Source organism: Gymnogyps californianus, unplaced genomic scaffold, assembly GCF_018139145.2.
Source record: "Gymnogyps californianus isolate 813 unplaced genomic scaffold, ASM1813914v2 HiC_scaffold_56, whole genome shotgun sequence".
Lineage (NCBI taxonomy): Eukaryota > Metazoa > Chordata > Aves > Accipitriformes > Cathartidae > Gymnogyps > Gymnogyps californianus.
In genome coordinates, this window is record NW_026114449.1 from 98,182 (window position 1) to 113,969 (window position 15,788).

At 37.1% G+C, this 15,788-nt stretch overlaps 1 protein-coding gene across 2 annotated transcripts in view; it reads right to left on the reverse strand.

Annotated features, from left to right (window-relative positions):
• Positions 1-8,384: 8,384 nt before the first annotated feature.
• LOC127028995 (protein mono-ADP-ribosyltransferase PARP8-like) overlaps positions 8,385-15,788 on the reverse strand; it is a 159,773-nt gene continuing 152,369 nt past the window's right edge. For both annotated transcript variants that reach the window (XM_050914675.1, XM_050914674.1), the window contains 4 exons: positions 12,810-12,886; positions 11,793-11,862; positions 9,834-9,918; positions 8,385-8,821 (listed from right to left, as the gene is read on the reverse strand). In XM_050914675.1, the coding sequence (XP_050770632.1) occupies positions 8,719-8,821; positions 9,834-9,918; positions 11,793-11,862; positions 12,810-12,886 (335 nt within the window). In that variant the 3' untranslated portion in view covers positions 8,385-8,718. The remainder of the gene's footprint in view (positions 8,822-9,833; positions 9,919-11,792; positions 11,863-12,809; positions 12,887-15,788) is intronic.

Below are 15,788 nucleotides of genomic sequence, written 5' to 3' on the forward strand. Positions count from 1 at the left end.
GGCCAAATGCTACTGGTACTGTCAAGAGATGTGGCTGAAAAAAATGATGCAAAGGTCCAAAGCATACAGTATCTGAAGGAACCTGAAGAAAGGGTGATACTAAAAGATAAGGTAGTAAGGGAAACCTTGGTGTTTCCTTCACAAACAATAGCCATAAATCAAGATGCTTTTCAAGCAGAAAAAACCCATGTTACAAGTATGAGCAGTTCAGCAAGCACAGAACAGATTTGAACTTTTTGATATTTATGTCCTACTGATTAGCATGGCAAGCATGAAATCTAAGTTTGCAGAAGATAATAAAGAGGCAAATAGTGGAATAATACAATTTCACACAGATGGAATATCGCATGAAGAGCAACATGCCAGCTATGTGGTAACACGTACAGAGGATACATGACTGGCCCCTTGAAATTCCCCATGGGCAAGAATTTAAAAGCCTCTAGCAAAACATGTCGTTGCCAAAAAGACCACAAATCAGATCTACCAAAAGCTATCACAATAGGGTAGTTGTTAAAAACTCTGTATTTATAACACACTGCATTTGTCAAGAGTGTTGTAAATAGTGATATCCTGATCCTTAGTTTTGAGTCAATAGAACTATTTTTATTTACATTCATATATATAGATGCAAATATATTTAAATTTAAATATATATTAAATATATATTTAAATTAGCTTGGGCTCTGACTCCTCTTATCCTCAAAATTCTTCATACTGAATTAACCTTGGTAGATGATTGTGAGCTGAAATCCTCCCAAACCCCAAGCTATTTGTCTAGGAGAGAAGGAGGGAACAAGATTTTTTTCTTAAACAGTCAGAAAAATTGTTTGTTCAACAGCTCACATGGGAAGAATAATCTGATCAGAGTTGAAAACCAACAGGGAAAATATCAGCCACCTATTCCCTTTCTGGACTGTTTTACCTCTACAGACTCCATCAGAATATGTAAATAAAATATGAGACAGGCTCCAAGGAAATGTCAGCTAACTGAGCCATTCTTCATTCTGCCCAAGATCTATAAGAAAGTTGCTACTGCTGTAAGTAAGCCTGCTACATGCAAGTACAGTGGGATATTGCCCCAAGCATGCTATTAGACTGAGCTATACAGCTACAGGACAACAGGTTAAAGAAAACTAACATTTTTTTCCTCATTTCTCCCAAACAATGGAAAGCTTTCTCTTTAAAAGTTACAAATTAGAATTGCTTTGCTGATGATAAGCTCTGGCTTTTGTTGAGCAAACCTTAAGCCAGGAGTTCCTGTATTTTTTTCCAGACATGATCTCTTGAGACTTGTGCTGCTCTTGCTTCTGCAGCAGTCTCTGTTCCTGCTGCTAGTGTTATTCCCACTGCTTCAGCATTTTGCAAAATGCCAGTTTTCTGGCTGAAATCCAATAGCTGATGCCTTGTACAGGGGCTCGCTACATTCAGTGCTGCTACTAAAAGGGTCTTATGCCCCGTTCAGAGGCTTCAATTTCCTTGTGTTGAATTACACTTCTCTCCCTCAAACGTGAATGGAAAATGTTTGCCACATTTAAGAAAATCATCCTGAGGGAGCTATTATGTGGGCTAATAAAAAATGCCAATTTAAAATCTACTGGTTTTTTTTTCACATGCTGTTCTTCTTTTTCACCTGTTTTGACACTAGGCTTTTGCAAGGCACTGAGCCCTAAAGTAAGCCTTTGTTATATTCCTTAAGATTTCTTCTCTCTAGTAACTAAAAAGCTTGCACTGTGCTGAGAGCTGGGGCATAGCAAAGTTGTGGCCCTCAGCTACTATTGGCTTCATTCATTTACTGCAGCTCTATTTAAGCAGCCTTCCTATATTTCAGGTGGACAAATCTCTCTTGGAGGGGCCCTCAGCTGTGTGACCTGTGCAAAATTATTTGCTGCAATCTGCACTGCACAGTAATTCGCAAAAAAGAAGTTGGCCAAGTGTACAAACACAGTTTAATGAATACAGCACATACTCTTTCCAACGGCCATAAGATCTTTTCTTAGCAGATTTTCTGCTCTTCCTCCCGTCAAAAAGGCAATGTGTGCATTTGAAAGCAGCTCTGCTCCATTGCAATAATTTTGTATTGCTGTCAATTAACATTTGGATTATTAATCTCTTGGGACCCACATTGAACTGTTCAACAGGTGAATACAATATGCCATAAACTTTCTCAATGGAAAATTGACTATTGATGCATATTCAGAGAGCTTGCAATGCAGCAACTTGGAAATGGAGTAGCAGTTAAGCCAAAGCTGGTACGAATCCTGTCCCTCCTGCCATCTGTGAGTACTGATTTTAGTGGAGTCTGAGATTTCATCACTGATTCAACTCTTGGCTTGCAAGCTTGGAAGTCACTGTTTCTTCCAACCTTAAGGTCTCCAAAATATGGAATATCTCTTCCATTACAGAATTCAAGCTCCAGCTTGTAGACTCCAATCAAAGGCAAATTATCAGTCATTTAGGGTATCAACGATGTATTTTTTCCTCTCTCCCATAGTTATATTTGTGTAAAATACTTATCAGCATTCAAAATAATAGTATCACTTTAACTTTTCTAATCCAAAATCTGCAATAAACAAAATAATAAATTTAACAAAGCAAAAGCTAAAACTTTCAAAAGATACAAGTTAATATCCACCCATATAATTAAAATGAGCTCATAGGCAGTGAAAAAAATAGTACACTCACTGAATTAATAACCAGTCCCACAAATGTCTGCATATTTTATGAGCTGCAGATGTGCATACCCATATTAAAGTATTACATGGTTCTTCATATATTTGCTATGTTTTCATGACAAAACCAGTTCTACAGAAAAAGAAAGACAGAGGACTTCTTTAAAAGCAATTATAAAATGCATCTTGAAACATTCTTATGCATTTTATAGGATACTGTACATGCAAAATACTGCTTTAATTCCAGTATCTCTATTTTGAACCAGTCATGTAACCCATTCAGATAAAAACAGCATGGAAAGCTGGTTTTATGGTTCATCTAAGTGTTTTTAAAAAGGTCACTGCAGAAAAATTTTACTCCAATAATATGTGTAAAAGCATGGCATAACCTTTAGATGTTGAGACTAGCAAAAGTCAAGAAACTGCTTCAGACTCAGTTTAATTCTTAGATGACTGTTTTAACTTCGAACAGAGTTCTCAAAATACTGCCCAAATGCACAGTATTTGTTGAACAAATTCTGATTTATTGAAAGTAAACGTTTACATTGGCTACAACATTATAACTGTTACAAAGCTGGATAAAAGAGGCTTAAATAGCAATAGAAAGCAAGTGCAGTAAAAAGTGAATAGAGAAAATATTTGGCCTTAGTGATCTTCTGGCAGTATTTACATTATGTATATTTTGTTAAATATTTGTAGTAACTCTAAGGCACCATAGGCTAAATAGCAGGCTGCAGTACTGTCTTGTGCACAAAAATTTAAGAAATTTATTTGGAGAAAAAAAGACTGTAGAGTTAAAAGAAACATAGGCATATTTTATGTTTACATAAAGGAATGGCTGCTTCTTAAAATTCAAAGATACAATACATACTGGGTAAATTTAAAAATTATTTTTAGAACATTAAATTATATTGAATGTCTGTGTATAAGGGCTATTTTTACTGACTTGCTGGTAAATGTTTAATGTAATCTATTCTTCAACAGGGTTTTCACATACTAGATATGTTAATCTAAAAACTACCTGAATTCTTTTTTTTCCTTACAAAAGTCTTATACCTAGTATGTCATACTGTATACAAAATCCCAATGCAAAGTGCAATGGGTAGTAATTTACATCATAGCCATTCTGTGGCAGACAAAAACTTAACAGGAACACACAATCAAATATTACGTTTGTCACACGAAACAGCAGCTCAACGTATTTTATTCCATCTGCTCTTGTCCATGGCTGTTGCTTCAGCCCATGAGCAGAGTAAGAAACTGCCATCCAAGGAAAGACAAAGGACCTCAGCACTTTCAGACCTAAAGTTTCCAAAACCAAATCCAGAAATTCAAACTACTGGTGACATTCTTGTGCATTTTATATGACACTGTGCTTGCAGAACACTGCTTTGTTTCAAATAAATCTTCCCATTTTTATTTATCCCATTCTGTAGCACAAGTTTCCCTCCACTCCTGAGTGCTTTAAGGAACAAATTTGATTATTATTACAGCCCTGTCTGACTAGACTCAAGATACTTTTTGAACAACTTTCAGCCCTACACATATTTTAACTGCTCTCCAAACAAAAAACCTTGCTTAGTTTAGTCAACAGGCTCATCTTTCACCTTGAGGTAGTGTTTGTAACGAAGAAATTGTGCAGGACACCAAATTAACACCTCGATTTTGAACATAAAGCATCGCAGAACCCTAAGCACCCCAAGAGACAAGTGGAAATGTGGCCAGTGCCAGCCAGGTCACTGCAGTGCTCCTGGCACACTTCCCGCAGTGGCGGCAGCCAGCGGAGGGGCCGCGTGGTGCCTGCAGGAGCGTGGCAAGGCTCGGCCCTGTCTGCCAGGGCCCTCCCAGCCCCTTCTTCCCCTCACCTTCACCACCACAGCTGTCGTCCCACCCTCACACAGCCAAGAAGCTCAGTCCTGCTAGATCCTGCCTAGGCATACCGGCTAGGCAATGCACAGGCAACTGCATGCTGATCCCATCTGCAATGGGCCTTTGCCTCAGAGGCTTTTAAAAAACTTACCATGAGAGTGAGGAATGACTAGTACAAAAAACACTTAATGGTTGTTCAAGGGCCTAACCCTCAGCACCTCCGATGGGTGTTCAGCACAATGCAGGATCAGACCCCAAACCTATATGTTGTAAAAATGTTAAGATTACAGAGTGCTTTTGCTCCTGTAGAGTTACTTCCCTGCCAGTCATGACAAGTATTCTTTGTATTTGACTTACATTTTCTAGAGCCAAGAAGAAATCCATCTAAATTAATATAATGCTTAAGTAACTAGATACTGGTTTTATATTTGTTTAGGGTTTTTTTTTTTAGTGTTTCTTTTTAAATCATGAATCTCTTCATTCAGTTGTCCCTTTTTTTTGCACTTTGTACTCATCCATGTTGGACGTATGCTAATTATTTCCACAGTAGGAAGTGGTTTGTAAGCAAAGTATAATTGATCTAAGCACAAAGTCTTCATTTGGAGTGATCTTATATTTGTATTAACAACAAAAGCATAATCTTAGCATTATTCATCAGATGCATTTTTAGTACCAAAAGCTATAATATTAAAATTATACAGCATCAATAACAGTTTTTCAAGGGCTTTAGAGAAAAATACAAGCATAAACAATTCCAGTGTCATTGACTAGTTCCTGTAAAATATTAAGCAGAATATTACACAAACTGGCCATTTTATGGTAAGTAATACAGAGCCAAAGACTCAGGTAATCAAAGCAGTGTAGCACTGCTGAAGAAAATAGAGCTATGCTGATTCATAACACAGAAGATAACTCAAATTGCTTAACCCCTTGAATGCTAAATATCTGCCTGAATTTCAAGAAAGGTTTAAAAGCATCTTTTTTGATTCCTTTCTCAATGTTTAAAATACTCATAGAAATATAAATATGGTAATTTATAATTAGGGTACAATAATTAAGGTATTAACATAATTTTTCTGTCAAACCTTTCCCATTTGAGGGCTTGTAATTTGTTGTGGAATGTAGGAAGAAGTTAGAAAGTTCTTTCCCAAGAATTCTCTCAGTTGCTCCGTGCTGGACATGGTCACAGCTAGATAGCTATGGCTTCATGGAGATTTCTACCAAGAAAGGTAGTAGAGCCTGGGGCTCTATTTTCTCTCTGTGATTAAAAGCTGTTTGTGAAAAGCCTACATCTTTACTGCAGGAGTTATAAAGATTGCTCTATCACCAATACGTGTGCATGATAACAGAGGAAGGGAAATGCAAAGGCTTTACAGATAACACAGGGCCTTTGCTCAGATGAGCCTGTTTTTTTATTTTTCATCCCCTGGAATCCATGCGAATATAAGTATTTGGAAGAATTTGGCAATATGCAACTTCCATCCTTGGATAAAACCACTAGGGAAAAATCCTTCAAAGAAAACCTCCTCCTTGGGCTTTTTCATTCCAGTTCTTGGTGATAAAGTCTTTGCTTCAGTTTTGAAGTTTGCTATAGAAGGGCTATTTATTTTTGAGTAACAGACCTCCAAAGAACCTCTCTCTTTCCCTTCACCTTTTAAAAATGATGAGAACTAATACTTTGTTAAAGAAACGATCTGAAGACTCATGTTCACCTGCAGATAATATAACACCTTAGAAGAAGTTTCCTGTTAATATTTTGGCTAAAGAAAAAAAGTGACTGAGTTACTGCGTAGCAAGTGAATTTTGGTTTAATTCCATTGCTGTTTCTGTGTAACACTGGGCTTGTGTCCTTGCACTGTCCCCTACACCGTAACACCTCCCCAGGTGGCCCAGCTGCCCCAGGCATGGTGCTGCCTGTGTGCTGTGCTCTCCCCATGCTGCAGCTTTGTTCTCCAAGTCCCTTTTCCTGCCATGCACCGGGTGGGACCTGAAGTGAGCACCTTACAACAGCAAGGCCTCCCCGTATACCTGAGAGCCCTGCTTTCCTCCATGCTGTCCTTTCCTTCTGCTCATCCATTTAAATCAATCCTTGGAGCAGTCTTAAAATTTGGCAGAGATGTATTTTCCCTCCTCTTTCCAGTAGTTGTACTTATGATGGCACCATGCATGGCCAGTATCATGACACCACTGTGCAAACCAAGGCTGACTCGCTGCCATAGCTACATTCCAGGTTTCTTCCTTCAAGGTGCTCACTTGTGACCCTGCTGCAGCTTGAGGGGACAGGGAAGATGACTGCTAACTTGGCTTCTCCAGTTCACTCATGGTCATCTTTCTTTTCTCCTAGTTTTTTGAGGAAGCCTCCCAGAGTGGTGGACTATCAGCCCAGCAAGTTAATGTAGGATATCTTTGTGGACTTGCTTCCTAGTTTCTTTCTGTTCTGCAAAACATAGTGATTCAGACACATATGGCAGGACAAATTATGGAGAGATGGTCATTCCAAGGTTTCAGCTTCACTTCTGATTTTGTGCAGTTACACAACCTAAGGCAGTCCTTACGTAGATGATAGATAAATTTCAGGAATCCTCTTTGTTTCAAGAAGTTAACCTGTGTCCCAACACAAAAGATAACAATTAGAGTAGTGGTACTCAAGTTAGGGGTCCACCAAATGGGGGTGAAAGTCAACACAAATTCAATAGCAAAATGGGGATTTGCAAACAGGATTGGGTTTACAAGTCTGGATGTGAACCCAGAAAAACTGAGGTCCCCAGCAAATAAGTCTGGAATGCTAAAATACATCTCCAAGTATGTGCTCCTAGGCCCAATAACACTATTTTACTTGCAGGGCACTTCAATTACAGCAAGGAATAAGGGAGTGCAGAAAGAAAGAATCACCCATTACTGCATATCTAATGCAGTTCTGTTTAAAAGAAACAAACACTGGCCTGTGCTCTGTTGTGCTGTTATTTGGCTCTTCAGTATCTTTATTATGAAAATAACATAATAGAGGATTCAGTCTATTTTTGCTTTCTGAGATGGCCTGCAATAATTGCACAGATGTGTAAGTAAGTTGAACTGCTCTCCATATTTAAGGGTGTGATTTATGCCTTGGAGACTGGTGTTGCCATCATGCTCACTTGGAAAAAACAGTTGTTAGTTTAAAGGACAGAAAGATTTGATTTGATTTGTTTTCCCTTAGGAATAAATTAATAAAAATATTTCACCAAGAGAAAAATCAGTAAAATTTTGCATTTGTTTGTATTTTCTGATGTATGAACAATCAACTCAGTCATGTAAAAGCCCTAATTCAGCAGGTACTTTTAAATATGTGGCTAAATTTAACCACAGAGCAGTCTCACTGAAGTTAAGATGAAAATATTAAAGAACCTTGTTGATCTAAAGAAACTGTAAAATCTAGTATATAAAAAACAAATTTGTAAAAAGGAAGTTAACAGCTTCAGGATTTCCGGGTGTTTGCTAGGCTTGTATAATTAAAAAATGCAACTGAGCTACTTAATGGATAAGACAGTGTTTCCAGAGAAGATAAAGAAAACTAAACATACACCATCAGAGTCAGTACTTTTTGCTTTGTTTCCACTCATTAAATCAAAAAGATATTGTCGTTTTAACCTTTGACTCTAAATCCTAGCTGCATCTGTGTAAAATAATCAAAGATAGCTGCAGGTAACCAATCTCTTTAATTTGACATGTTCCAGACAACCTTTTATTGTGTTTAAATATGGAATATTTTACTTATTGCAAAGTATCCTGCGTAATATAGGTGCTCTGCTATAAAATCTTCTCTCTTGCTTATAATTAAGTCATTCTAAATTTAAAATACCAGTATACAGTACTAAAACCTCCAATTGAAGTTTAATATAAAAATATCAGCACAAAACTCCTTTTTAAAGTCTGTTTATTGTGAGCAACCCAAATACCTGTTTAATTATTATTAGTTGTAGTATATTAATAGACTTTGCACCCCTACAGTTGCTAATTCATACCATCTCAGGTATTTTGATGAGATAAGAAATACTAAGTAAGAAAACAGTAAGTATTCAAAGGGTTAATTTGCTTAGAATAATAATAATAAATTAGTTTTTTGCATCTTCTTCAGTTCAAAATCCAGCTTTGAGACCGAGGAAGGCTTCCAAATCACATCAATTAAATAAGAGTGGTCCTTTTAACCAGTAGCAGTTTGATTGCCAATGACTCGAAGAATCTCTTTATGAATGCTTGGTTCCTGTGTATTTATACTTGTATCACCCACTTGACCATCTTCATAACTAAAAAAAGAGTACAGAAAATAAAATCAAATTAGTGTTTGATTAATCTACCTAAAACCATCCAAAACTCTGTTTCATTCAATAATCAAGAGTGTTTATTCCATATGTTAACATGTTTCCTATTAAAATGCTCTGCTGCACTTCACTGTTATATGCAGATCCTAAACTCTATAAAGAGTGAAGGGTGGTAGGGCTGCCATTGTCATCAAAATCCTGAGGTTGAATAACCCACTAGGACCCAAAGGGGACTTCAGCCAGCACCTGGCCCACCAAGGCACGTTAGCAGCTTCCCTCTTGCTGGAGGTATAAAGGAAAGGGCTGTTTCTGTTTCTGCAGCTGCTCCCAGACCATCCTACGCAAGGCTGGTGCCAAAGCATGCACAATGTACCGCAATGCCTGCGGTACCCAAACTCCTGTCACAAGTGGGCCTCCACTTAGTGGTGACACCACAACAACCTCCAGGGTTTTTCTCCTTATGAGAACTCGCCTGCATTAAGGGTTTGCATGGATAAAGCAATCCTGATCACTGAAACCCCCAGCGCTTGTCAATCTGAAGTCAGCGTGCTCCTCCACTGGTCTGCATGACTCTCTTTGCAGGGCTGAAATCTATGCCGATATATAATTACAAGTCATAGGTGAGAGGGGAAACGCTCACATCATAGACAGGAAGCCTTTAATGAATTCCTCAGCTTTAAAACACACCCAAATAGAAGAGATATTTTACGATACATGGATAGACTTACTGTAACATGAGGTAATGCTATAGAGTGGGAAAAATCAGTAACTCCATTCATTTATTCTATAACTAAACATTTACTAAACCTTTGTCACTAACTTATACATACATTTCCTAACAAAAATAAGTACAGAGATAAATAAAAAATGAAGTGATACTTTAAAGAATTAGGAAGAAACATCTTTTATCTACTTCATTTACAACTATTGGAGGGAACATGGGGAAAAAGGCCTAGAATGGACAGATGTTGAATGTTAAAAGAAGCTTTGTACTCACACAAAGAAAAATCTTGTACACACGTGATCCGTATTGGGAACTACCCATATCTCTCCATGTTTGTGCAGATCGGATGAAGTTATCACTATCAGGGAAAGAATAAATTTCATAGTGATGAAAACACGCCTGGAAAATATTGCTTTAAAAGATTTGCTTTTTTAAACACTTTAAATAGCCTTCTGGGAATGTGTAGTTTTCCAGTGCATGTCTGTGGCATGGCATAGACTCTGAGTTGGCTGCTAGTACAAACAGGGAGATGAACTTGATTCTTGTTTTCAAAATATGTTATATTTTCCAGAAAACACAGATGTATGGGAGTCAGTTCTTAATTGGAATGAAAAATGAAAAAGTATATTTATTATAAACTGATTTTAAATGGCCATAGGGCTGTTAAGGAGCATCTGAGTCAACTAATCAGCCTTTGGAACAGAGATATTTGTGTTTGATGATGGCTGAGCCAAAAATAAGATGTGAAAGATAAAGCCTGAAACTGAGATACCACAAATTTGGGATTTGCAATACTACTAAATATTTTAAAAAAATTAGCATAGCAATTATGACTCAAGGGGATCACAAAGCTTGCCAAAACTTGCTCAACGTTTAGAAAACAGCAATGTATTTGATGATAGGTTGTTTACCAGCAGAATTAGGACAACACAGGAAAGAAACCTTTTTATTGCTAGGTAGAATCTTTACTATCAATCTGCATTTGAAAAGATTTCTATAAATGCATTTAAACACTATCATGAATAAACGCATATTCAATTTTTATACCATATCTTCCATGAATTGTAATTTTTAACAAACATTTTTCTCTTGTAATTAATTTTATTTAAAATCTATATTAACCACCTCCCCTAAACACTTCTTTTCACAGAAAAATGAAGTGAATATGAATGACATAAAATATATTTTACCAAATATTTGAAATTCACCCTTATAAGATCCATAATCCATTAATAAATGTGAGGAAAGAATGACATAGATGAAAAAGTCCTTGGGAAAGATGTAATTTATATTTAGAAACTTCAGGCATTAAAGGCCAAGTCAATTTTAGTAAACCCTAGATTCATTTCATATCTTCTTCTGAAAGTTTTAGAACTAAACTTATGTATTTTTCTGTCCAGATCAAATTGCATTTTCATGTTGACTGACATCTCCTTAATCATATTAAATATTTCACTTGAACATTCTCAAAAATATATAAATTAAAAAGTAGCATATATAGCTTAAAGCTTCCATTTTGAAATAACATCTTTTCTACCATCTGTCTGAACTTTTAATTTTAAAAATAAACAAATGCTCAAAATTGAGTTTAATATAATTTCTTTTTGTTTGGCCAATGACACTATCAATTACTGGTACAATTCTTACTCAAATTTCATAATTCATTGTTCTCAAAACCTGCTGAGGTTTCATTAGTTATTAAAAGAATAGCCAAGTCTTTCAAGAATGACCGTACTCATATGTACTGGATTTTAACTTCACAAAATTTCTGAAGCCATCAGAGAGAACAGACTAGTTACCAGATGAACAGTATATTTGCCTGAGAAGTGAAAAATTATTTGGAAATTCAATAGGAAAACTGTTTTTTCTGACTTGCAGGTGTTTAATGCATTTGTCAAGAGCTTGCAAGAAGTCACTATTTCAAATAAAGACCATGACTTGGGTTATATTGATGGCTTAGGAATATGATCACATTTGAAAGACAGACCAGATGATCAATCACTATGTGCATATGATTATTTCATGAAAATTCAGCATGTGTTACAGGTTTTGTTTGAAGAGGGAAATGTTCTGAACTGAAATATAAAGGTCAGCTATTAAGCAAGTACTTGTACGTCTACCAGTAGTCTCTTACCTAAAAACAACCAATACTGGAACTAAAGGTCTCACTGATTTGCATCCAGTAACACTGTGTCCATGACTAAAACAGTTTTTCAAGGGCTTTCAGCTTACCTTCACATAAGGCTATGCATTTTAAGTTACGGCTTTGCAAAAATTGTGACTGTTGTCCTTTCTTCTGTGACTGAGATGTAAAAACATGAGAAAACTTAATTAGTGCAGTAAGACAAACAGAGAAAAAGTACAAAAGGAGAGGGCTGCTATTTTCAGTGGTTTATTAATGAACAAAGATAGAGGCAGTCTTTCTAAAACATTTCTATTGTATTTCTAAATGTAATAGAATTTCTAAAAACATTTATATTATTTTTTTGGATTATCGTAGGAGGAATTTGAACTCCTTTATCCAGAAATAAAAGTTCCTAATTATTACAGAATGAATAATATTATTAGAAATATCAGAGTGTTACTGACAAACAAATTGATAGGAGAAAAAAAATAATTACAAGGTGAATTTGATCATTGATTCTTTGGCCACTACCCTGATATTTTACTGGCCTTCTCATTTCTGAGGGCTTCTGCTGTTACATACCAATCTCTCTCCAAAGCCAGATTATTCTGTAGTTTTTATGTGTTAACTATAGAGACGGATGTAAGATTTCTTTCTCAAAATTTAACCCTACACATAAATGCTATGAGTTTGCTTTAGATAAAGCAGAATTCTAATGGTTTAATATGTTAAAACTATGAAAAAGAAAAACTGACTTGCTATCAATGAAATGCTACTCATTTTTCAGCAATAACCACTCTCAATTCCTTTTGCATTGTTCTTCTGCAAGTCTAGAACTCAGAAAGCAAGGGCTTGCTAAGGGTCATAAGGCAATCTGTATTTCGTTTTCTTTCTCTTCCCAAATACTACTTGGAAAAGAAGGGCACAGGGACCTGCAGTATACTCTGTAAATTGTTACTAAAAGCAGTTGGGCTGTATTTGATGGTTGCAGTCTCTGAAGTTGTTGATTTCATTCAATAAAATAAAACTGTTAGCTTTCACAAAGGGAATATTGCCTCCTTTTCAGCTATCAAGTTCCCAAACATAAAACCATAAATCTTCCAGAGATGGTTGATGTACTGTACCTGTGATGTATTACTGCCCTTACTGCCTGAAGCTGGTTCATCTTTAGCTGACACCTTCTGCTGCTTCTTGTTCATCCCTAAGAATATTAAAATCATATAAGATACCCTGACATATAAATATCTTCATAAGCAAAGTTAAGTATGGAGAATGAAACAGGTAGCACAGTGGGAATCACAGTCCTTTGCATGGCAGTCAAAAAGCTAGTTAATTTTGTCATAGAATATTTCGATTTAATCCTGCAAATTACCAACACATCTGCATGTGTTGCAAAGACCTTAGGAAAGTCAAATTAGCATTAAGCAGGTGCAAAAGCAGATAAACATGAGCTTAAATGCCACTGAATTCAGCTCAGGAATGCTCTTAGGTGGTTGCTTAACAGAGTTGCATGTCAGCATGTCTTGAGTTTGACTATTCAGGTTGAAGTAACACAGTCTGATTTACGGTGGGTGGGACAGTAAAATCATGAGAGAAAGAACTTTAGATATTAATCTTTAACACTTTATTTAGACTTATTAAAAGTCTAAATAATTTTTAGGAATAGTTAATTTATTTAAAGGTAGTTTTAAAGTCTACCTTGATTTAATTAATTTATCTACAGGTAAAAGTATTAAATTATTTGTCAGCCACCTTTGATCCAATTTCCATCTCAGAAATCTAAACACCTACATTTGTGCCTTACATCTGTCTTATATTCCTCATGTTGGTTTATATAAAATTCCTGTATTGTATGCTACTACAGGCTTCCTTGCTTTTCCAGTATCCCATATTTCTTGGCAGTTTGCAAACACAGACTGAATTATGGAGAAGTTTAAGTCTTTGAAGTAACAGGGAGTGTAGGACTCCTCCATGGTTTTTATTGGCATCAAGTATTATATACTTCATGGGAATACAGGCCTCCTTTCTGGAGGAGACTGGATGGAAGGGACCAAAAAAGGCAGAGATGAGAAAAAACACATTGAAGCTGACAAAGCAATGTTGTCCAAAAAGAAGGGCATTTTGTTAGATAATGATACTGCAACCTGCACTTTTAGTGAGTCCTAAAGAGCTTCCATACTTGTGTAATCTCTGAAAAGCTAGAAGTGCATTTAAAGATTACTGATATTGAAATTCAATAAATACTAGTAAAAAATGCTGAGCTCTTAAAATGAATTGTGACATTACCTAAAAATACTGAAAATCAGAAAGCATAACTAAAACTCTCAGAATTAAATTTATCTACATGCACACAAACACACATTCAACTATACCAACACTTTCATATGTGAGGAAATGGAAGGAATGGGCTGGATGTTCACACTTAAAGAGTTGCGGTCAACAGCTTGATGTCCAAGTGGAGACCAGTGACGAGTGGGGTCCCTCAGGGATTCGTATTGGGACCAGTATTATTTAACATCTTTGTCGGGGACATGGACAGTGGGATTGAGTGCACCCTCAGCAAGTTTGCAGATGACACCAAGCTGAGTGGTGTGGTTGATACTCTAGAGGGAAGGGATGCCATCCAGAGGGACCTTGACAGGCTTGAGAGGTGGGCCCGTGCAAACCTCATGAGGTTCAACAAGGCCAAGTGCAAGGTCCTGCACCTGGGTCAGGGCAATCCCAAACATGGATACAGGCTGGGCGATGAGTGGATTGAGAGCAGCCCTGCAGAGAAGGACTTGGGGGTATTAGTGGATGAAAAACTGAATATGAGCCAGCAATGTGCACTCGCAGCCCAGAAAGCCAATCACATCCTGGGCTGCATCAAAAGAAGGGTGGCCAGCAGGTCGAGGGAGGTGATTCTCCCCCTCTGCTCTGTTCTCGTGAGACCCCACCTGGAGTACTGTGTTCAGCTCTGGGGCCCCCAACATAAGAAGGACATGGACCTGTTGGAGCGGGTCCAGAGGAGGGCCACAAAGATGATCAGAGGGATGGAACACCTCCCCTATGAGGACAGGCTGAGAGAGTTGGGGTTGTTCATCCTGGAGAAGAGAAGGCTCTGGGGAGACCTTATAGCAGCCTTCCAGTACCTAAAGGGGGCCTACAGGAAAGATGAGGAGGGACTCTTTATCAGGGAGTGTAGTGATAGGACGAGGGGTAATGGCTTTAAACTGAAAGAGGGTAGATTTAGATTAGATATTAGGAAGAAATTCTTCACTGTGAGGGTGGTGAGGCACTGGAACAGGTTGCCCAGAGAAGTTGTGGATGCCCCCTCCCTGGAAGTGTTCAAGGCCAGGTTGAATGAGGCTCTGAGCAACCTGATCTAGTGGAAGGTATCCCTGCCCATGGCAGGGGGGTTGGAACTAGATGATCTTTAAGGTCCCTTCCAACTCAAACCATTCTATGATTCTATGATTCTATGAAATGGTAAATGCAACATAACTAAAGGAAAAAGTCACTGTAATTTAAAATTTCTATGAAAGCTTCTTAATATACACATTGATGTATCATGTTTCTATTGTGCTTCTATTTATGATTTTATTCTTACATGGAAAACTCTGCATCACTCACTTTTGGATTTATTAGTGGGACAAATTATGTTCCCTCCCCTTCTCATGCTAAAATAAACACACTGTCCTGTACTTTCTATGTAACCCTGACATGGCGATACTTGAGAATATTCTTAAACATACACAGTTGAACATGTCTATTGATGAATATTTGTTTTGTCAGATCAGGTCCTAAAAGCCCATGAATCCATAGATAATGTTAGATGGACTTAGGCAGATACTGACAAAAAAACACAAAGTTGGATTTCCACTGCATAATCAAGACCTGCTCCATTACACACAGCATCCAGTATTAGCTACTATTTACTTCAAGCACAGTGTCAAGATACTCAGTACCTTGGAAAACGAGGACAGGAATTTAATAAGGGAACTTAGATTTTTTTCTTTTTTAAATAAATTAAATCTTGGCCTACAAAGATAAAATTTACTACAGTGTTGTAAACAGTGAAGCTGGTAAGAAAAGCAGTAGACTAAGATACCCCCCTATATTTT